This window comes from Mesoplodon bidens (genome assembly GCF_964165515.1).
Source record: "Mesoplodon bidens genome assembly, chromosome: 3".
Taxonomy (NCBI): Eukaryota; Metazoa; Chordata; class Mammalia; order Artiodactyla; family Ziphiidae; genus Mesoplodon; species Mesoplodon bidens.
Window position 1 is genome coordinate 113296616 of NC_138178.1, and position 23032 is coordinate 113319647.

Sequence of the window (23032 nt, forward strand, 5' to 3'; positions counted from 1 at the left end):
TAGTTAAGCCAGTTTTCACATGTTGTCCATGAGTTTAATAGCCATGCAACTTCATTGCATGGATTGCATAGGATTTCACATGAACTTCCTATGTGAAAGTTGGGTTGCATATTTACTTTTGGAGACTCTGTGACTGTATTAGATTCTAACAGGCTGAAGAGAGGGAGGAGGGTGGGAGGAGGACGCACCATTTTAAAACTGCAGAGAAAATGGGTAATAACTTTAATGCACATCAGACATATTCCCAGCAGTTCCACTAATGTTATGTGACAAAAACACAAGTGAAAATAGAATCCTTAAGGGGAAAGATGTCCTAGAGAACAATCCCTTTATTTTTCAGGTGAGAAGACAGAGCCAGACATTAAATGTCTTGTCTGAAATTATAGAGCTATTAGTGGCAGATCTTGGCCCAGAACCCAGGTCTCACATCTTATAGATCAGTGTTTGAGTATAATGAATAACTGTGATTTTCTCAGTCATATTTTCCCTTAAATTGAATAGCTTCCTCATGTTGACCACCTGTACCTACTTAATTAACTCTACTTATTTTCCAGATGATCTGTCAGTTACTTTAGTCTAGACCTGCTTATAAAGCACTCATACACACATCGGTTTCATCTGGGACTTCCCACTGATAGCATAAAGTACTAAGGGGGACCTGTCTTTAATGGCTCAGCCTCTTCCTGGCAAAGAATACAAGTATTCTGAGCACAGAGAGGAGGGAAACTCTTACTTTTCAATAGAAAATACCTCTCTCGGAACTTCCCTGGTGGCGCAGTGGTTAAGAATCCGCCTGCCAAGGCAGGGGACACGGGTTCGAGCTCTGGTCCGGGAAGATCCCACATGCCACGGAGCAACTAAGCCCGTGCTTAGCTACAACTACTGAGCCTGCGCTCTAGGGCCCGCGAGCCACAACTACTGAGTCCACGTGCCACAACTACTGAAGCCCCCGCACCTAGAGCCTGTGCTCCACAGCAAGAGAAGCCGCCTCAATGAGAAGCCTGCGCACCGCAACGAAGAGTAGCCCCCTCTCGCCGCAACTAGAGAAAGCCAGGGTGCAGCAACAAAGACCCAACACAGCCAAAAATAAAATAAATAAATAAATTAAGAAAAAAAGAAAAAAAAAAGAAAATCCCTCTCTCATGGGAGTAGTAGAATTTCTTTAGCACTAACATATTTTCATATGACCTCCACCTCACCTAAGCATCTATTAAACTGATGCTGTGAAAGTGCATGGATGGGCGTATCTTCAGGCGGTATAAGCCCCTCACCCAAATCTGTGCTATCCAAACGAGGACGCACAATGCCTGTTGAGCTCATGTGAAAGCTGAGCCCATTGACATGGAGTAAAGAGGCATTATTTTCCTTATTCCTGCTTTTCATGCACAAATTGTCTAGGAATTTAGGCAAGCTCATTTGTAACATACAGTATAAAAGACCTATCCCTGATTTTGCATGTTAAGATATAAATCTACATTTAGCACATAGTACCGTATAAATGGATGCTTATAGAAATCTTTAGGGAATGAGTCAAGTTTGCTCTCATTTTCTGCTTGCCATATCGTTCACAATTTATATAAAATTTTGTAAAATCAGGAATTGTCTTTGTGCAGTTGAAGAATTTGGGGTGATTTTTCTCTGTAAGCATTGGCTTGGTGTTGTTTTCCCTCTCCTGTCATCGTGGCCATACAGGTATTGATAACTATGCATCATGACTGATTTTTTTTTAAGTTCTAAAAAGGCTTCTAAATGAAAGCTATAATTTTGTATTGAATTTTTAGTGACATGAGCAAATCACTTGCTCTTTGCCCTTACGGATTTTATAATGTCACCAGAGTTTATCAGTAAAATTATAGCCTACGGTTGGGCATATGCAATTCCTTATAGTATTGCATATTTAGAAGGCAGTGGAGGGAGGCACAAATTGGAGTGTATCTGCTCTGGAAACATTCCAGCAGTGAGTGTGTGTGAGTGTGTGTGTTTGTTTTTTCATTTCGGATCTACTGTACAGTCCTAGAAGCTGCAGATGAAGAGTGGTGCCTGATCTCATATAGGAATGTTCTTTTGTTTGCACCTGCTGTGAGTGAAGTTGACTAGAATTGTGCCATTCTGATCCATTTCATACATCAGCAGACTCTGCACATAGACATCATGGCCTTCCCTTCCACCTGAGCTGTCAGCCTCCATCCGAGAGGGAGAAAGATCCTGACTGAGATTAGGAGCAAATGGCCAGAAGGAAGTGAGAAGGCCCAGTAGGGGAAGCAGACGTGCTTCCCTTAATAGATGTATTTTTGTAATGATAAAATATTCATCTATTTAAAAATAAATACATAAGAGGACAAAAAACCCATACCCAGAAGCAGAAGAGATTCAGCTATAGGAAAACAGTAGTTCCAAAACTTTTATTGAATTTCAGGAGGTCTCTCTAGATGGCTGTCTTATTCTCTGAAACTTGTAGAGATTTAATAGCTCACCTTAATTTGTAGGTACCCTGCCATCTGAAATCTTTTCTCTGTGTTGTCTTATGCATTCTCTTTGGAGCACTGCTCTGTCCAATTTTTGTGTTTCTGATTACACATAAACAACACAGATCTAGCAGAGAGATGCAGTAATTATGTGAAGATCTGGGATTTCCCCTTAGAAATTTCCACCTGTTATGTTTCCATCTGACTTGTGGGAAGGATTTACGGTGATCCGGTGTTCTGAATACGACAGTGTATGATTAATAAAGGGAGATGACATGGGCTCTTGACATTTCTTTCTCCTTGCCTCAGTTTGGTGCTCACTATAGCACCACTTCCAGAGCGTAGAATGGGGAAGAACTGTTTTGAGAATTTAAATATTTTGGTCAGGGAAGAATTTATGAGTATTGAGGTTTGGCAGGGAGAGAGGAGTATCTGTGTTTCTTCCCTTTCTCTTTCCCTTCCCTTCATTACTATAAGAGCATCCCAAGGACTGATTTACTGGGTAAATTTAATTTCAAGAGCAGTACTACTGGATGTGTTGTTTACTGTCTTAAATCATGACTTTTAAGGACATTCAGATCATCAGCAATTGTCTTTCAACAAATACTTATTGAGGACACACTATACATGCAAGACACTGTCTCTCAACTTTATTATTGCACTGATAACAACAAAGTCTTGTTTAGCATGCACTTTAAGAAATTGTCAACAGAACTTAATCACTAATTTGGGGGGGTGCATTCTGACTCATTTGGAAAAGAGCTGTTTTAATTTTTCACATCCTACTATACCATTTTGATCGCTCTCTGCTATTTTAATTTTTAATGAAAGATTTTTTTATATATGATGCCATCATGGTGAACTGACTAAAATTTCAGTTGTGATTAAATGTTTGAAACTGCTTGGCTGAAATGTGGTGAATGGATCTATGCACAAATATGCATATGAGTATTTTTAATTTTCTGAGCTACTTTTAATAATAGGTTAGATCTTAAGGAATAGTAACTGATCTAATTTTTTCCTGATTATTTATAGAAAATTTGTAAAACAAAGTGAAAGGAGAAATTCTACCACTCTGAGAAAAATAACTGTTAATACAGTTTCTTTTCTTCCAATCTAACTTTCTGCATTTCTCTGCATTTTATGCTTCTTCCTCAATTCTTCATTGTCACCTGACTGCTATAGCTCTTTATATCCTATGCCTTATGTACCCCATAATTAAATCCTACTCTCAGGAAGGCTATTAATGGTGTTAAACCATAGATTGCTAACTGCCACAGGCCAAATGAGACCCATAGGAGCCTGCAGAAAGTTGCATTTTTAAAATGAGATGCTCAATATTTTCAAATAATTGAAGATTTTTTAAAAGTCTAGATTTCTGGCTTCTCTTAAAAAGGAAGACTTGGCAACTTTGGGTCCACATTGGCATCTAGTAACAACTGTTTTTCCTGAATAATGTGTGCCCCCTGTTGACTAGGCAAGTGCTCTCCGGTTTGCCATAGTCCACACCACTCCCTGTAACCTGCTCAACACTGAGGGCCCATTTGCCATTTATTGTCACGCTTGCAGTGTTTTCTCTCACCTCGTTCTCTTTATTCACTTGTATAATTTCGTTGGATTCTGCAGGCATTTGAGTTTGTGATCTCTAACTTAAATTCATTTACAGTAGACTAATAATAATTCAACAACAACAAAAAACTCTGACTCACTCTTCTTGCATATATGAATTTTACGAGAAGAGATATGACCAGATCCAGTGAGTGATTCTCTGAGAGGGAAATTGTGTAGAAGCAAATGAGGGGGCAAAACTGAGGGGGAAGAAAACAGAGTTTGAAGGGCAATGTATATAATTCAGTCCCCTTAAAACAGTGGTGTGTTTATGTGAGCGTGTGTGTGTGTGCGCACACGCACACATGCAAGTGCACATGTACTTGTATGTATTTGAAAAGTGACTCTGGGAATTCCCTGGTGGTCCAGTGGCTAGGGCTCCAGTTCCGAGCTCCCAGGTTCACAGCCACGGGAACAAGACAAAGTTGCTGGGAACAAGACAAAGTTGCCGAATGGCTCTTGGTAACTCATTGACCTCCACACTATCTTTGTAAGTGCACTGTTGGGAAAGGCTGCTGTTTTCACAAGTGAAACTAAAGACTTAAGTGATCTTTTGTTGGCTGATAACTCAAAAGGAGACCTTGAGGGAAAATCTTTTAAGATGAATATCTCAGCCCAAACAAAACAAAATGAAATGCAGAGAGGATAGAAGGTGAATTTAAGAAAGGGCTCCTGTAAAGTACCTGTGGGTGAGTAGAAGGTTGCAGGATATCCATTTTGGTCAAAGACTGTATTGGGATGACAGGTCAGGGAGGAAGTATTCAACCATAGGTATGCATTTTGTGTTTTTTTAAACTATTTGGTGCCTTATGGATTCAGATACTAAGGTTCTTTGTGGAGGCTTTGTTGTAAGGGCCAGTTGAGCAAATCGCTGGCTTCCCTTGCCCTGTTTCAATTAAACAGTCCCTTTTACTCAGCTTACAAATCAATCATCATGTGCTTTCCTACATCTGAGAACTTTCTACCAACAGTTTGGATTCATGTTACTATTAAAGTTGTAATTATTCAATATCAGTAAATTCAGTGCTGACTTGCAACTAATAAGGTAACTGGGTCTTTTTAGTTTCCTGTACACTTGTATCATGGTACAACCTTTTGTTTTTCCATGAGCAGCTTGCAAACTCATGAAATTAAAAAAAATGCCTATTTATTTTACCCTTATTTAATTTCATGTTTTAAACATGTATTTTATACATTGAAATATTACCTACCTTTATCATCCTGTTACACAGTTACATGTGGCTCAGAATAACTTACTTGTAATTCCTCCAAGTCAGATTTTAATGAGAGGACTAAGCATCTATCAAGGTTTTTCAGAAGAATGTAGGGTTTTGGAAGGACTTTGTTCCTGACTAAGTAATGGAAGCCTACAAATAAACAGGCATTTCCTATGTTGTCCTGCTTTATAAAGTACCTCAGTGAGGTATTATGACTTCTCAGATTAAATCTCATATGATAATCCCTGGCACATAAAATCTTGTCTGCTGCATATATGTAGTCTAATGCCATGGACCCACTGTACCACCGAGGGCCAACACCTGTTAGAAGTGGGAGGTGCAGCAGTCAATGAAAAAACAATGATCCTGACTATGATAGTTTGGTCAGTGTCATAGAACTTAGTAGAGATCTCAAGATACCGTTAATTGAGGCAGCTTCTTAACCAAGACTTGAGTCAGGGTCTGAGACTTTGCTTCAGGAAGCCCATTCTGTGCAATATTTTGTGTGTTTATTTGTCTGTGTTTTCTCCCAGGTAAGAATCTGCGTCTGCCATCGGCTTGTCAAGGAGTTAGTGACACACGAAAAAAGTCAGTCATTAAATGGTACCACACTCCATCCCCAACCAGGCAGCTGGCATATTGTACACTGGGCAATATACTGCTTTGGGGTTTAGGGGGGCCACAAAAGACACAGGAGCCCAGGCTGTCTGGCTGAAGGACTCAGTCATTTGGTTGGAGACTCATGTGGGTTAACTTGAGGAGGGATGAAGGCCTCTCCCAGCTTTTTCAATTCCAGTTCTCTTTTAGAGGAATGACCAAGCCAAGCATTTTCTCGAAATATTTTTCAGGCCCTACTATTGCAAGAAGTGGTGACAGGATGACATTTGATAGCACTGTCAGGTAAACCATTTACTAAATGAAAAATACCTTTGAGCATCATAGTGCTTCTGAGGCTCAACTTAGAGTCCATAAAATGACATTTGTGTTGTTTTTTTCAAGAAGTAATTTTTATATTAAAAATACATGTTTATTGAAGAAACTTCAGAAGTTAGTTATCTCCTGCCCCCCCACCTCCCATCTTCTGACCCCCCTACAAGGAATTTCTACCATGTAGAAATTACCAATCTTAATATTTTGCCTTGTGGGAATTAATCCTGGTTTGGATATATTTTCTCTGTATATATAATTATGGATATATCGCTATAGTTGTCTGACCCACTATACATGCTGCTTTATGAATTGCCTTTTATCACTTAACATATTGTAAAAAAATTTCCCCAGTCATTGAAGATTTGTTTCAACATCTTTGTTCAATATCTGGAGAATATTCCATGATTTGTTCCTGAAGTCTATCAAAGAGATAGTGAATGTTCTTTCAGAATATATTTATTTGCCTCCTTAGTCAGCTTGGGATATGTATTTCCCTAAGTGTTCTCTAGAAATTGTAACACTGTACACCCCTGGTAACTATATACCATGCTTTTGGAACCTTGATGAGAGGTTAAATAAAAATACATGTCTTTAAAAAAAGTCAGTTAGGTAGGGGTAGGGTATATTATCTCTTTAGACTGATGGACCTGTATTCTCAATTGTAGTGTTTAAAGAAAGCATGACCATTTCACTTATTTCTGTTAAAAATGCAGGCAGTTATAGTATAATGGTGTGTTCATTGATGTTAAGTAAAAGTGTGTGCTGTTTGCAGTGTTCACATGACCATAACTTTCATTTTTCATACTTAAAGATCTTCAAACTTGTCAAAGCATGCTTTCTTCTTTCCAACTTTCTCCTATCAAGCTTGAAAGTTTTCAAAAGCTTTCTTCCACTTGGTTGTGCTTTCAAAAGTGTTTGAAATCACACTTAAAGAAAATTAAAGGAAAAAATGAATTTTCCCTCTAGAAAGGTCATTTGAATTTGAATTCCAAAACGACTTAGTTTGGGACTTAGAGCAATTAACAGCAAATTTATCTACTCCAAATTGGAATGTGTTTATAAGCCTGAAAAAATAGGGGGTTTATCAGAAATTTTATTAACGAATTAATGTTTTCATAACAATTATGATGGAATTTATATGGGTAATTATAAATTATATAAACCTTTATTGGTAACTTAATGGTTGTATAAATATAATCGGGAGAAGGGGAATCGCGAGGACGTTATTGCTCTAGAGGCAGTGCAGTACGGTGGTGAGAAGGACATATTGGGGTCATCTTGCCAAGGTTCAGATTCTAGATTCAGCTGTCATTGGCCTTGGGCAAGTTACTTTCCCTCTCTGTGCTTTGATCTTCTTATTTGTGAGATGGGAGGCAGTAACATTTCCAGGGTGACCAACTGTTCTGGTTTGCCCAGGACCGTCCTGCTTTTAGCACTGAAAGTCTAGGATCCAGGGAAAGCCCTCCCTGAGACAAGAAAACTAGTTTTGGGGGATGAGGGCAGAAAGTAAGAGGGAAGATATAAAACCCATTTAGTTGCCCTCCAAAATAGGGGCTGAAGGCAACACTGTTTTAGGGTCAAATATAATCAGTGGAGATGATCTGCTTTTCATAGATACTGTTACTTCCCCCCTCTCCCCTTCTGATATTGGCAACCATGAATTAAATGGGATGATGCTTAAAACACTTAAACCCTGAAACTTAGTAGACATTCAGAGATGTTTGCTTATATGATTATGGTGCTAAAGAAGGTCAATGCTTTTCTTTGACAGTACTGAATAATCTTAAAATGTAGAAACAACACGTAGTTTCCTGGCATTGATATTATGAAAATTAGTACTGTAGTCCTTGGAGTGATAGAAATCCATCAATGGCCCTTTAGATGGTTAGTAAAATGTCCTGGGGTCACAGGGTGCCCATCATTCCTTCTCATTTTGCCTTCAGCAAAGATGCTCTGACCCTTTCAAATATTTAGCAGTAGACTTTCCTCTCAATGTGTGCTCACGACTTCTGTTACTGCTAATGGAAGTTACACATGTGTGCTCACCGGGATGAGAAAGCCTTTATCCCACGTCGGGCAAAGACCCGTGATCCTGAATCTCTTTCTAAACTTCAGACCTGAAGAGAGCAGTGCAGGGAATTGCTGCTTTCTCACTATATTAGCTTCTTCAATTTCTTTTTAATTGGAGCCTGCAACCCAGATTCTTGTAACTTCAGGGGGATGAACAATACAAATTAAGATCTGGGTGCTTTCCAGGAATGGCTCAGCTGAAAGAAAAAAATTTTTGTCTTTTAATACAGTTGTGGCTATTCACAAATCATATTGCAGTTGCCTAACGAGTCCATATTTGCTTCTGAGGTTTCACATTTGCAAACTACACTGCTGAGAAAGTAAGTGATGTGTTCACCCACCTCTGGTGTGAGCTGACTGATTTAATGTACACAACAGGTAAATACTAGAATAATCAAAATTCTAAACCAGTAGCACAGAACCTTCAAATACAACTATCTTACCCTTGTTCAGGACATTCATTTCTCCCCAAGAATCTTTTTAATGTATAAGACTTCAATTTATGTTTAAGAACTAGTAAACTACAGCAGTTTGACAGCCATTCACACTTAATTCTGTGCATTAAACCAACAGCATTCTTTTCCACAAACATCCATTGTTAGGACAATGCGCTCAGACAGAATTTATGAGAAATGGAATTATGTTACCAAGGAGATAGCATTTACTATAATGAAGAGTAGATCCTAGAAAATGGCCCCTTTTACAGCAGCTCAGAGCAGAGCCACAAAAGCAATTGATTGGTCTTGGCATTTAGTCTTATATCAGCTGTGTCATCCATAGCTTCAGGAGAGAGAACACTAATCTAAAGTGACATTTCTGTTCTGGCGGGCTTTTCTGCCCTGATGAAAGCAATTACTTCATTCCTAAATGATAATTTGCAGGAGTTTCAACCACTTTAATTGATAATTTTTTTTTTGTTCTGAGTTCAATTGTGAAGTGATTAGCTGATTTGGTAAATAGAAATTTAAGGTGTGAAATATACAAGTTGCTTCAAGGTAAAGTGCTATTTATTGGGTGGAGAGAAATTACTTGATAAAGCTGCAAGATTTTTTTTTCATTATTATGGAATTGCCAGTTGGATAGCTTAAAGTTCTGGGGGAAAATGAAGAACAAAACACTTTGATTCAGGAGGTTTTTGGCAGACACCAAAGCATACAATGAATAGTTTGGTCTTGCTGTGGTTCATTCAAAGGTTATTTGAATCAAGGTGAACATTGGTTGAAAAGGATTGTGCGGACCTCTCAGCTTTCTTTATTACTATTCTAATGACTCATTCTGGAATTAAATCCTCTTATTTAAAGTGTTAAGAATAAAAATGCTCATTGGCTAAAACCAATTAATTTAATTATTAAGTTCAAACATACACAAGGCATTTTCTGAAGATGAGGGAAGGCATTCAATTGAATGGCTTTAATTACTCTTTTGATCTATTTTACCACAAGTCAGAAATGGGTCATGATTATTCAATCAGAATATATCTTAGTTTAAACGTTTTAAGGATGCATCTTGATTTTGATACTTCATTGAATGTTAGCAGTTGCAGATGTTTTTGACACTGGTTTTAAGCAATCAATTTCATGATATTTTCTTACATGGGGGAAAATAATGGTCATTTCACATGTTAAATGAGAAAAATAAGGCAAGAATGAAGGTCAAACTGATTTAGCACATCAAGCAGTCTTTGTCAGCCAAGCTCAATATATCCTGAGTTTGTGGAGCAAATGAAATTTTGCTGCTATGTTACACTTTGCTTCCAAACAACCATTACAACTGGTTTTATATATTGTGTGGGCATCAGACCATCAAACAGTGCATCTTTACTGACATGTTGCTGCAGCGATGATCTACAGCAGCAATCTGCCATTTATATAAGGGCAAAATGTGCATCTATATTTAGTTGTGAAATTGGCCTATTATACTCTTGATGTTTACAGAGGCTAACATAAATTAATGATGACAGCTATGAGCAGTGCATTAGTTAAGCAGCAGAGTTCTTACCTTGAACTTGAAGGTTCCAGTTTTTACTTCCAGCATATACTATGCTGCTTTCTTCACACATTAAAGGAAGGTTTCTGAAATTATTACCTTTTCTTGAAGAGCATTAAAAGACTTCAATTTGTGAATTATGTTGTACATAATCCTACCAGATAATAGTTGTTTATGCGTTTCTCAATTATATTACCTTGTAAGAATGCTGATATTTATAATCATGGGGAAAAATACTTCTGAAAGACTTGTATTCTTTGCAGTTGGCTGATTTGATTGACTTTGAACTCTATGTGATGTCAGTGTGTGGTGGGCTGTTTTACTGAAAGTAACGAAGGAAGGGCAAGCAGTGCTTATAGAATCTTCACTGTAGTCTTTCCCTGGGAAGTCTCCTCATTCAGCTCATGTCAGGGCAGGTGTAGGTACCGGAGTAACTATAGGTCTCACTGTTAACTATGACCAGAGATCTGACAAGTATGCAGGTGTTCAAAGCTTCATGAGTTAAAATGCTGCAGCCTTTGATGAATTTTTGATGGCTGCATTTTTAATACAGGTCGACCTTCTTCCTTTGAGGCTGCATGCCAGATTAATTGATAAATAGTAGAAGTCTGTAGTGCTGGGTTCTCCTAAGCAAAACAAGTAGGAAAATCCATAAAAAACTGCCTGTCTGGCTCCTTAGAAGTACTTTAAAAAGGTAAAATTTAAAGTAGTTTTGACCCTACCTTTCCTTTCCCCTACAGTTAGACGAACAAAACCTGCCATGTTCATTTTTTTTTTAATAAATTTATTTATTTATTTTGGCTGCATTGGGTCTTTGTTGCTACGCACGGGCTTTTTCTCTAGTTGTGGCGAATGGGGGCTACTCTTCGTTGTGGTGCGCGGGCTTTTCATTGCAGTGGCTTCTCTTGTTGTGGAGCACAGACTCTAGGTGCATGGGCTTCAGTAGTTGTGGCTTGCAGGCTCTAGAGCACAGGCCCAGTAGTTGTGGTGCAAGGGCTTAGTTGCTCTGCGGCACGTGGGATCTTACCGGACCAGGGCTCGAACTCGTGTCCTCTGCATTGGCAGGCAGATTCTTAACCACTGCGCCACTAGGGAAGCTCTCCGTGTTCTTTTACACTTATTGTATTCTAAAAGTTTACATGAAGGTGTTAAAGCTGAGGCTTAGAGAGAGGATTTTTGTGTAAGAGAGTATGGATCTGTCAGTTACATCCATATGAGAAGCCATTCCACAAATATAATTATAAATTGTAAAAAAAATAACTGATAGAAATCTATGCTCTGAAGAAGTCATCGGAGAAGAAACATTTGATTAAGTTGACTTACTTCTGTTGTTCCTCTGTGACAATTATTACTTTTGCTCTGTTATATTCTGTAAATCTCCAGCTATATTGTTTCCGTAATCATTATCGCCATTTCTGTGAAGTAGGAAACCAATCAATTTTGCAAAACTAAATTTTACAAAAGACCAGCCACAAAAGATAACTTACCTCTTTTAATTTAATGAGTCATCACATCCAAAATTATCTGTTTTTTCCACCGTGGACAAGTGGCCCAATGAAAAATTGACACCCTTATACAGCTCTGTGGCAGCTTCAGAGAGATTACAAGTCCTGAGTCAATTTCATAATATTGGCTTTGTGATAGTGGCAATACCTATAGTTTTTAAGTTTTTACCTTTTCTTCCTGTCTCATTGATGGCTCAAGTAAAGTTTCATGATGCAGCCTTGCCCCCTATGCGGAGGCCAGAGCAGGAAATGCTGTCCTTCCAAGTTTCTTCCCTGCTCCAGATGGTCTGGCTGAGCTCTCCATGGTCCTGGATTTGGGGCTTTGCCTGACATTAAAGAGAACTTTCAGATTTGTGATGTTTTGGGAGATACTTTGAAAGATCTTCTTCCTGCTAGGAGTACACATATACTCTTTCTGACTAATAATTATCATTGCAATTTTCAAGTCTTCCATAGAAGCTTTCGCCATCTTCCTGAGTAACCCGTTCCCTTAACTACTGTTTGGATGTTCATTTTTCTATGTGAACAAAATTGTGTGTCTTACCATTGAATGCCACTTTTTTCTACTTTAGGGAACAAAATAATGGCCCCTTATTATTCTTAGTACAGGCAATCACGTATTTATAAACATTTAACCTTCCATTAAGGAGACATACGTTTTATTTTTTATTTGAACAAGTTATTGAGTATACCTGTGGTGTAAAACAGATGGACCACAGGCATTAGGGGGACCACAATGAAAAATCAATATCTCTGCAATCAAGTAGTTTTATTTAACTGAAGTACACAATGTGGTATATCAGAACCAGTGGATAGAAATCATATTGGTGAGAACAGAGTGTAAATTATAAATGGACCTTAAAGCATAGAACAGTCAGCGTGACCTGAGCTTAGGTTTTCATTTAACACATCTTATACAGTATTGCTGTGTGCCAGGCACCACTGTAAATATTTTATAAAAATTACCTCACTTAATTTCAACAAGAACCTTATGAAGCAGATAGTATTATCATCCCATCTCCCCGGTGAGAAAAACTGAGGCAAAAGAAGTTAAGTAAATTGCTCAAGTTTACATAATTCATAAGTTACAGAGCCAGGATTTAAATGCAGGCAGTCTGGCTCTGCAATCCACACACTTACCCTCTGCCTTCCGCTAGTGTGGAGGATATGCTGAGAGAGGCAGCAGACAGGACTTAAAGAAAGTGAGAATCGTGAGCTGAGAGAACATGGAAGGAGTTTCAGAACTCAGCAGTTTAGGGTTGTCACCAAGCAGAAGTCAGGCCTTTGATTTAATTTCTACTGTCACTGTATGGGAAATAAAATTTACTAAAAAATGAAGGTCACACGTGGCCGTTTGAGAGGGCAATGAGGAAAACAAATAAGTATTCAGAATTATAAACCTGTAACCAGAGTAAAAAAAAAAAAAAATGTGGTGGTAGGAAAGAGGCTGCTGGTTAAAGAAAATTACAAAGAATTGTGGAGGAATAAGGTAATAATCGGATGTGGTACTAGGATCAAAACAGTTGGGCTTTTGTCCCCAGGTAAGTTTTACAATTACTGTAATAATAGTTAATGCTTATATAATGTTTACAACATGGCAGGCATTTAGCACTTTACATATATTAGCTCAATTACTCCTCTGAGCAATATTGTCATGTATGTACTAATATAATATCTATTTCCCAGATGAGGAAACTGAGGCCTAAAGAAGTTGAGACACCTATCCAAGGTAGCCCACCTAGTAACTGTGTGATGATGTGAATACTTACAGTCTGGCTACAGAGCCCCTACTCCTAACCCCTGTGCTTCCAAGAAAGTTTAAGGAAAGGTTGACTATATTTTAAGCATTAAGTCTTTCCAACTTATTAAAATTCTTAGTTGTAAAACTCTGAAGTAGACTTTACCACATTTAGAGCTTACAAACTATCTTAACTGTTACCACATTATTGACCAGAGATGTATTAATACATCTTTTGTTACCCAAACGTTATTCACCAGAGATGTATCAGTATCACTTACATAACGAATTGCCGGCCACAGGCATTAGTATCCACAAAAATCCCCCGGTTAATAATAAGTTAAAATTTAGAATTGTCCAAGAAGTTTACTTCTTTGTGGTCTACAATATACTAACATGAAATTATCATATGAGTCATTGCAGTGGTCCCAGGAGATTTGCCAAATACTCCTTGTTTGTCATTCTCATGATCTAAGATGATAAAATTGAGGCTCAACTTAGTGACTTAGAATTATAAGTGGCCTACAGTGGCCAAAGTGGGTCTCATAACTCCTTCATTGAGACTCTTTCCGCAAAATATACAACTTGCCAAAGGAACTTAAAATAGATGGAAAGATTTAAAAAATCACTTTACATTTACAAGCACTGACTGCTAAATCTTCATTCTTAGTAAACTCTTTGGGCCTCTCACTGTTGTGGCCTTTCCCGTTGCGGAGCACAGGCTCCGGACGCGCAGGCTCAGTGGCCATGGCTCACGGCCCCAGCTGCTCCGCGGCATGTGGGATACTCCCGGACCGGGGCACGAGCCTGTGTCCCCTGCATTGGCAGGCGGACTCTCAACCACTGCGCCACCAGGGAAGCCCTAAACTCTTTTTTGATTGCTTGTCAGCTATGCGTAAAGATATAACTATAGAATGTAAAAATTGTTTCAGTGTTGAACGGAAACATACATAAAATAATATTATTTTAACCAAGGTAGTTCTTTAGGATAAGTTAATTCTAACAACGTCAATGGCAAAAAGAGGGCAGAATCCAACTTTATAATCCTTATATGAGGAAATTCTATACATTAGATTATTGGTTTTTTGGTTGGGTGCTGGGCCCCTTTTGAAAATCTGAAAATCATTTACCATCACCCCCAAAATATACACATATATACATAATTTTGCCTATGTTTTTCAGACATGTGTGTGTGTATCTTTGGAAATAGTTGTTGATTTTGTTGCTGGTGGTGGTAATTATTAGTGAGGATGATACTGTCGTCATCAAAGAGAGTTGAAATTTTGATTTGTGGAGGGTTTTCTGTTATCCAGAGTCCAAGTGAAAGAACATTAAAGCAGTGGGAAGTTTGGATCCAAGGAATATTTACTGTTTAATCGTATTTTAGGTGGCAGAGATCAGGCCATAACATTCACTCACAGTCAATCCATTCTTTCTCTAGTATTTAGAAATGCAACCATAATGTTTTGGTTTAGAACAGAATATATAAATGCAAATTTATTTTAGGTTTTAATGTAGTCCTTAATTCAATTTGAGAATTACTTGTAACTAGGCTCTATTTCACTAAAGCAGGCAAAAGATTAATCCACAATCTGTCCTTGTCTTAAGGACTTTAGCTTCATCTATTGTATCAGCATCTCCACTACGTTTCTAGTCCTTTAACCGTATTTTACTGCTGTTGCCCTCAAAACCAGTTACTACTTATTACAGACACGGTGCTATCATTCGGAAAGTCTTCTGTATGATGGTGTCAGCATAATGATGTGATGTGGAGGTCATGGAAACCCATTGTTATTAAGATTATAGCCAGGACGATTACTCCAGTAGGGTAACACAGTTGTGGGTTAGAGATTTTTTTTAAAGAGGGGAGAGGTAGAGAAGAGAAAAACGATAAGGAGGTAGTATGGGAACACATAAAGTAAGCGGTATTTTAGAAAAGTCAAGTATCAGATCGCAATGTTTACGCAAGGCACCCCAAAGCCTTAGTGTCCACATATTCCCCTTCTTTGAGTAGAAAGAAGAAGTCATCTCCCCTCCGCCTCACCCCTGGAGCTCATTGGGCTGATCCCTGTGATCTTGGGCTTTGCCTACCCTTAGGATTAGTTTTTTTTTCCTTAGATTATTGATAAGCCTATGCAGTGATATCAATTTCAGAATAACTGCCTAATCCTCTACTTGCTTCAGTTGAGTAGAGAAATTCCAAGTGTGAATATTAGTAATATTAATTAGATAACAAGTGAATCCATTTGTGATCACCAAGTGACATGTGTAAGTAAAATTATATATAACATCCATGTAAAACTTCTGGCAAAATTGGCCTCCCAAATTATTACCCAATTGCAAAATGAGTCCCTGCTCCATTATTGACCAAATGGCATGTTCTGTTTGGCTCGCATGATTTTTAAAAATGCCAGTTAGTTAACATAAAATTAACACATAACATAAAATTGGAAGTGCTATGTAAAAATTCAGATTTTGTTTTCTAGAAATAGCAACAGCAGAAATCTGGCAACACTAGGCGTGCCTTCCCGCAAAGCAGCACACGCAAAGCTGAAACGGTGTGCGCTTTCCCTTGCCCTGGGCTTTCATCCTCCACTTCTCCACAGGTGGCATCAGGCCTCTTTACTCATTGACATTCCCTGCCTTCACCCTGCAAGCCCTTGAGTTTGCAGCCCCTGCTCTAGAGCTCCATCATAGTCACTTACTGGACCAAAAAGAAAAGAAAAAAAAAAAAAAAGTAAGTTCAGCCCACCTTCTGGAGTACTATTCGATTACAAGAACACAAAAAGAGCAAAGCATTGAACTTGAACCACTGCACTCTACAAGTGGTAGAGAAAGCATGTCAAATGACATAGTTCTTTTGGCACAACTGACTTAAATGGTGTTAGATTACTTTTATTATATAGGGGGAGGGCTATGAATCATTGTTTTATCCTAAGATGTTGACCTGGATCCTGGTTATACTTATACTTTGTCAGATTGTAAGGCATCTCTTACTTTTATTTACATAATTTTCAACAAGCCACACTGAGCATTTAAAGAAGTGAATGGAGGCCAGCTAAAATTTTGGGAAATAAATGGCATAACATGTCTTTTCCTTATAAATTAGTGGTGTTTCTGCTTATCACCAACATTAAGACAAAAGTTTGTTACCTGTGACTGCTTTGACTCTGAAAATGATAGCATTAATTTGTCTAGTTCTGAGAAATACATTAGTTAGCTAATGTAGAATATTTTATTAATAGAGTGAACATGAAACTGGTAGGGGTATTAGCCTAGCAAGTATTTGACCATAGCATTATGGCATTACTTAAATCACATAGATGTTCAATAAGATACCTGAAATGTCGGCAGTGAAAACAGTGTTTCCACTATGAACAATATCAGATGTGGTCTAAGGTAATAGGGAATGTTATTGCTCATATTAAGAGATTGGAGCCACACTGCTGGACTCATTTTAATCTATTCCTCTGGTCTTGCTTCCTTCTTATTTCTCTTTCTTGATAGTTGGTAATGGGAAACCAGAATGCTAGATTCAAAGATTTAAAATGCCTTCAAAGTCCAATAAAATGGATACTTACAAATGATGTTAATAATACCTCGGTACTATAAATATTGTCCAATTATTTATCATCACAGTCTGATTTTGAATTTATTTTTCATCAGACACAAAATGGAGCAATTCAGAGTAGGTGCACTTCTCCTGTCAGATGCCCACATAAAACTTCAGTTGTGCTAGATTCTGCCCTCAGCAATGTGAGCAAACTTCAAACAGAAATGTACATGAATAGTTAAAGGAAAATGCTCTATCCCACCTGTTGCCTCTTATGTGAAGTAATATGTCTATAATGTTTATAAATTTTAATAACCCATACAGGACTTTATCTTTCAACATTAAATTTATGTTATCTTAAAGTTTGCCTTTTTTGGGTGATATATTTTATTCTCTAGTATCTTAGAGAGTCTATCCATCTATGCATGTATGTTCATTAATAAAGAATTAAAGTATTCTCTTATCAATCAATTACCAGTGCATTTATATAGTTACATTGAAATCTTCATTTCCAATAAGATGTTTTCTTTATGTGACTGAAGGCCATGGCTCTTATTGAGGGCTGGAAGCACATCAACATTTTGTTAATTCTGTGAACTGTGTGTTTGTTTACCCTTTGTTTCTCAAGATGGTAATTGAAATACATTTTTTCAAATGTGTCCTTCTGATGCTTTACAATTCCATAGTGATAGCCGTTAAATGAACAAAACCATTAGCTTAAGAATAGATATATAAATACAATCCCAATCTTTTAAATTGCTCATAGCTGACAACATCATGCATCACCTGTAAACCTTATGTCTTAGAAACAATTAATATATCTCAGTGCATAGGTGATAGGAGGAAAAAACTTAACAAGCAAACTATTTTTACTCATTGCACTTGAGTTTATGGCATATAAGCCTAGAAGTAGAATTTATGGTTATAGAGGTCATTGTCTGGAACTCCTTTTACTATGTCCCTGGAATTTTGAAGATGATTTTGGTAGATTTTTGCTGGGGGAAAAAAGAAGTAAAAAGAAAAGCAGTTTATGCTTGATGACAGAGTCACATGTTCTAAACAACACTTTTTCACTCCTTTGATTCCAGTTTACAAGCATTGAGAAAGGAGAAGTCCCGGGATGCTGCTCGCTCCCGCCGGGGAAAAGAAAACTTTGAGTTCTATGAATTGGCCAAGTTGTTGCCTCTTCCTGCAGCCATCACTAGCCAGCTTGACAAGGCCTCCATCATTCGACTTACAATTAGCTATCTGAAAATGAGAGACTTTGCTAACCAGGGGGACCCTCCATGGAACTTGCGAATGGAAGGCCCTCCACCTAACACGTCAGTAAAAGGTAAGGTTTCAGCCACTGTTCATCCTGGAATATGGTGGTCTGTAGGTGTCTCTAAGATGAAATGTTTACCATCATCCTTTCTTCTTTTCCTGCATATCAAATCCTTTAAAGGGATACAAATGTGGAAATCTGAACTCTGCATGAGAAAGACACCATGTGAAGGTGAAATAAACCTCTTCTATTTCTATTTTATTTTCAAAAAGTCTGTCAGCCTAAATATTCTGTCACTATAGATAAGGTTTCAGGGACATGAGAATGAAATGACTTAACATTAATATGCTTCTTGGGTTTAATTTATATTATGCTAATACATGCAAATTATTATTAAGGGGTGGAGTATGAGAATATTTGTTAAAGGGTAGGGCTAATATCTTCTGGTTTTAGTTATGAAAGAGAGGATGGGAGCAAAGTACAACTATAGCAGGCCTTTTGAGTAATGATTTCATTGACTAACAAAATGATCAATGTATGTATTAATGTTTCAACTCTTTATGCATATTGCATAAAATTTATAAATATAAACATGTATTTGTGCCCCCAGTCATTGGTGCAGTTTCCCTTAAAACTTATTATTTAGAAATTTTAGGCCTTCTTCACTCTGATACTTAAGAGGGTTATTTTCTTGTTTGTTCTTGAAACGCCTAATAATTGATGAGATTTTAAACATATGAATATGCATGCATATGTTTATTGATGTGCATGTGGTGTTGGCCATTGATTTTCTGTCTTGAAAATGTATCATTCAAGGCATGGGACGGGATCTGCTGGGTTTTGTGCTTTAACCTTGTATCTAGGCCCTTGATGAGCATGGAATAAAATTGGACATTTGGTGGAATTGTAGGCAGCCTCCTCTGGGGGAGGAATTCGATTCTTTAGTTATGTGATTACACCTTGACAATGACTTACGAAGTCCCTGTACTCTTGGCTGTTGTAGGGAAGGGTACTGGGGGGAGCTATAACCTATTATAGGATTCAAATTAAAATGCAGGGTCAAAAGCAGTGACTATTGACAATTCTGTGCTAAGAGGTATAATCATATGTATGTATGTACCTGTGTGAATCTGTCTGTATCTTTGCTCTTGTTACTTAGAGATTGTGTTTCTTAGGCTTATTAGAGAAGGAAAATTAGAATTCAAATTGTAACAGGTTATTTTTCTCTAGAGCAGGGGTTGGCAAACATTTTATATAAAGGCCATATAGTAAATATTTTAGTTTTGGGGTAGTACTCAACTCTGCCATTGTAGCATGAAATCAACCATAGACAGCATGTAAACAACAGGGTATGGCTGTGTTCTAGTAAAACTGTACTTACAGAGCAGGCAGCTGCCACCAAATTTGGCCCACAAGCCAGAGTTCACAGACTCCTGCTCTAAGTATAAGAATGACATTTGAAGGTTGCGAAGAACGTACAACAGAGATAGCTCTCAAGGGCAGGGTGTAAGTATAAGGTAGCACAGTACAAATAAACCAAGGCACATTCATGCTGTTCTTCTACAGCCCTTCTGCCCTTAAGAATGTTGATGTCAACTTGGTAATACACCAGTCCAGGTTGCAGTTGCTAAAGTAGTGGTGAATTTTCCCAAGCTAAAGATGTGAATATAATCCTAGTAAATACTTAAGAGTTTATTCAGTAGGTTGTCTTTGTGTTTATTCCAAATCATGTAAGATGAATGGATAAATACAACAGGTTAGAAATCACACAACATGCAAAATATATTCTTACTCTTATTATTCAATTTGAAATACATTGAGGGACTAGACTTACATTAACTTTTTTTTAACATAATTATCTTTTATTTCCATCTTTTCTTTAAGAGAGTTGGCAGTTTATAGGCTTCCTTGGTAGTGGCGGCTGCCAAAGTAGAAAAACCTAATGGTTCCATGATCTGTCCGTTCTTCTACGATGTGATAATTCTGCTTGCTTTTAGAATCATGGCCTTTTAGAGGTGCACAATTACAGATACTATAGAACTAAGCCCTCATTTTACAGGTGAGGGAAATGGTGTAGAAAGGGTTTACAGTTAAGTGTTAGAAGATCTAAAACTAGAATCCTGTTGTTCTGCTTTTCTGTCTAGGGTTCTTTCTATCAGATATCATTTCTAGCAATGATATTTGATTGCTATCACTATCATCAAAAATTCCAGGTGAGAATAACTACTAATGATGAAGATGGATAAAAACAAGATAAAATATGATCTCTGCCCGTAAGGGTGTTTCAGTCTTTGGAGGAACATGGTGGTGTCAGTGAGAAAAATGTGGAGGTTGGGATGGATGTTTTGAAGCCTGGAAAGAGATACCAGATTTTATTACTTAAAAAATTGTATCCAGACTATGGCAGAGCATCCAATTTGGCACATGCATATTCTCTCTATTAGGAAACTGATGATAGTCTAGAACTGAAGACTATACTGTACTGAAGTATAGAGACTCTATACTGTTTACCTTGGCTCTCAAATGTTGGTAGGAATGCAGTGGGCACTTTCTATAAGCTGGTTCTGCTGTACGATATATGTATTTTTTATTGCTTTGCTCTAGTTCTATATAATGCAAACCTGCTACTCATTCTGATCAAACATTCATGAAACAACATCAAAAGAAATTCATTTTAATTTATTAAGGTCTTCTGTGTTGTGCCCTTGAAGAAGTTCATATGGATAAACAAGCTTATGTAAATAGCCTGCAGCATCATGTGAAGTGCAGTTCATAATCCAACAATAAAACGATAGACATTATGCTTCGTGCTTCTCCAAGCAGTCTCTTGAATGAACCTAAAGGCATTTGGAAATTTATATGAAAAGTACTTATACGATGTAGGCAACATTTCTTTTTAATGCGATGAGTTGTTCACGTTAATAATTAAATTTCAAAACTTAAATTTAAATTTGTCCCAAACAACTATATAGAAATTTAATCATTTTAATGTACTGCTTCAGAAAGGTCCTTTATTCTGCCCTGTGTTCATTACATCTTTTCTTAAAGTCTATAAAGTTTGATGAGTTTGTTTTGTGATGCCAGTTGTGTACAGATTATTACAAGTTATGCTTGCAGAAAGAACACTCAGGTGACAGTGTGTAATATGTCCTGAGTCAGTTACTTCATGGAAGTGATATGCTAAACAATTCGAAGGTAACAGATAGTTTTTCCTATTATTTTAGAAATATCTCTATTGTTATAATACAGATCAAACCTACAATGAACATTATGCATTATTCAAAAAATGACCAGGCATTTTCAGCAGTATTTTAGCTAAATAACTGATGATTGTAACCTTTAAAGAAATCTCATTGTGGTGACTGTTGGTAAATCACTTCTCCATTCATAGTAATCTCTATTTAGAGGCTATCTAGAAACCATTATATCTTTTATTAATCTTAAAAGCAATGGCTGCTGATGTGACATTTGCTAAAACTAGATAAATTTTCTGTTTCTAATATCAATCACAGACTTCAGTCAATTTTTGGAGTATATCTGCTGCAACTCTATTAATCCAGGAATATTTACCACTGTAAGCATAAGTTTTATTTCACTTTAAACACTGCAGCTTTTAAACAACAATTTGCCTATATGTGTGACAAGCCAGAATGCTACAATATGTAAAATACAAGACATTTTTAGCCTTTGGAAGGGAACAATTGAAAAATATGCAAGAAAACTGGTGATTAAAATTGACTGAACACATTAGGGAAGAACTTTAGTATTTTTATGGAATTTCCTTTCACTATTTCAGGCATCTATTGTGACTTAATGTAGATGTTTCTGAGAGGAGAGGAGACTTGCAGGTCTTTATTTAAGCAACTTATAATCTATCTTTAGCCAAAGACCAGACTGTTACTTAAGCAATGATGTTTAATGGATTCATTTAAGTCAGTCATGTAGGGTAAATGAGGATAGGATATCCTTCAGAGTGACATTGAATTACTACTATAATGATTGTCTCCAAGATTCATATAGCATTTTATAAAATGGTTCTAGTTCCATAGAAGGTAGAGATTCCAAGACACTCTGAGTGATAGGTCTTCTTGGTTTAAGCAGCTCCAAGGTCGTCTTCTTCCTGTTCTGGTATTTTACTGTGTGCTGACACACATTTACCTCTACCAAATGACATTCATGTTTGGAGGCAAGTGTCATATTCCTTGTTATTAAAAAAACATGTAAAATAAAAGTTCTTAGAATCAATACATGGCATGTATACCAGCATGTGGTATTCTTTTTTTTTTTTTAAACACCAGTAAATGATAGAGCCCAGCGTGAACCCTTAGGTTGTGAAAAAGAGCTTCCTATAAGGCTAGGAAAGTAGGAGAGAAGATGGAAACTTGGTGCTTGCTTGGTTCCTATTCTTAACTCCATCCTCAGTAGACTGAGAGCCTGACTCCCTGTTTTAGTCTCTAGTTTCATTTGCCTCAACCCAAAGTCAGTGGTGGCATGAAATGGAAATAAAACCATCCAAAAGCTGAGCTGACAATGTTCATTCTGCCTATTTTGGTAGCAAGTGCCAAGTTTTACTAGTATATGAAAATATGTGATATAATTGCCCTTTCTTAGATATGCTTCCAGGAAGGCTCTTTAATTACACGTTATTATCCTTTAATATCTTTCCAATGAAGTTAATCATTTCTGAAAGAAGTTC

At 37.3% G+C, this 23032-nt stretch overlaps 1 protein-coding gene across 12 annotated transcripts in view; it reads left to right on the top strand.

Moving 5' to 3' along the window:
- The window catches only part of NPAS3 (neuronal PAS domain protein 3), a gene marked incomplete at its 5' end in the record, with an annotated part of 867843 nt that overhangs the window by 253151 nt on the left and 591660 nt on the right, over nt 1-23032 (top strand). For 9 of the 12 annotated variants that reach the window (XM_081229934.1, XM_081229935.1, XM_081229936.1 and 6 more), the window contains one exon: nt 18161-18405. In XM_081229934.1, coding sequence (XP_081086060.1) covers nt 18161-18405 — 245 coding nt within the window. Of the gene's footprint in view, nt 1-18160; nt 18406-18516; nt 18568-23032 lie in introns of all 12 variants that reach the window. The other 3 variants (XM_081229930.1, XM_081229940.1, XM_081229941.1) reach the window with 1 other exon arrangement.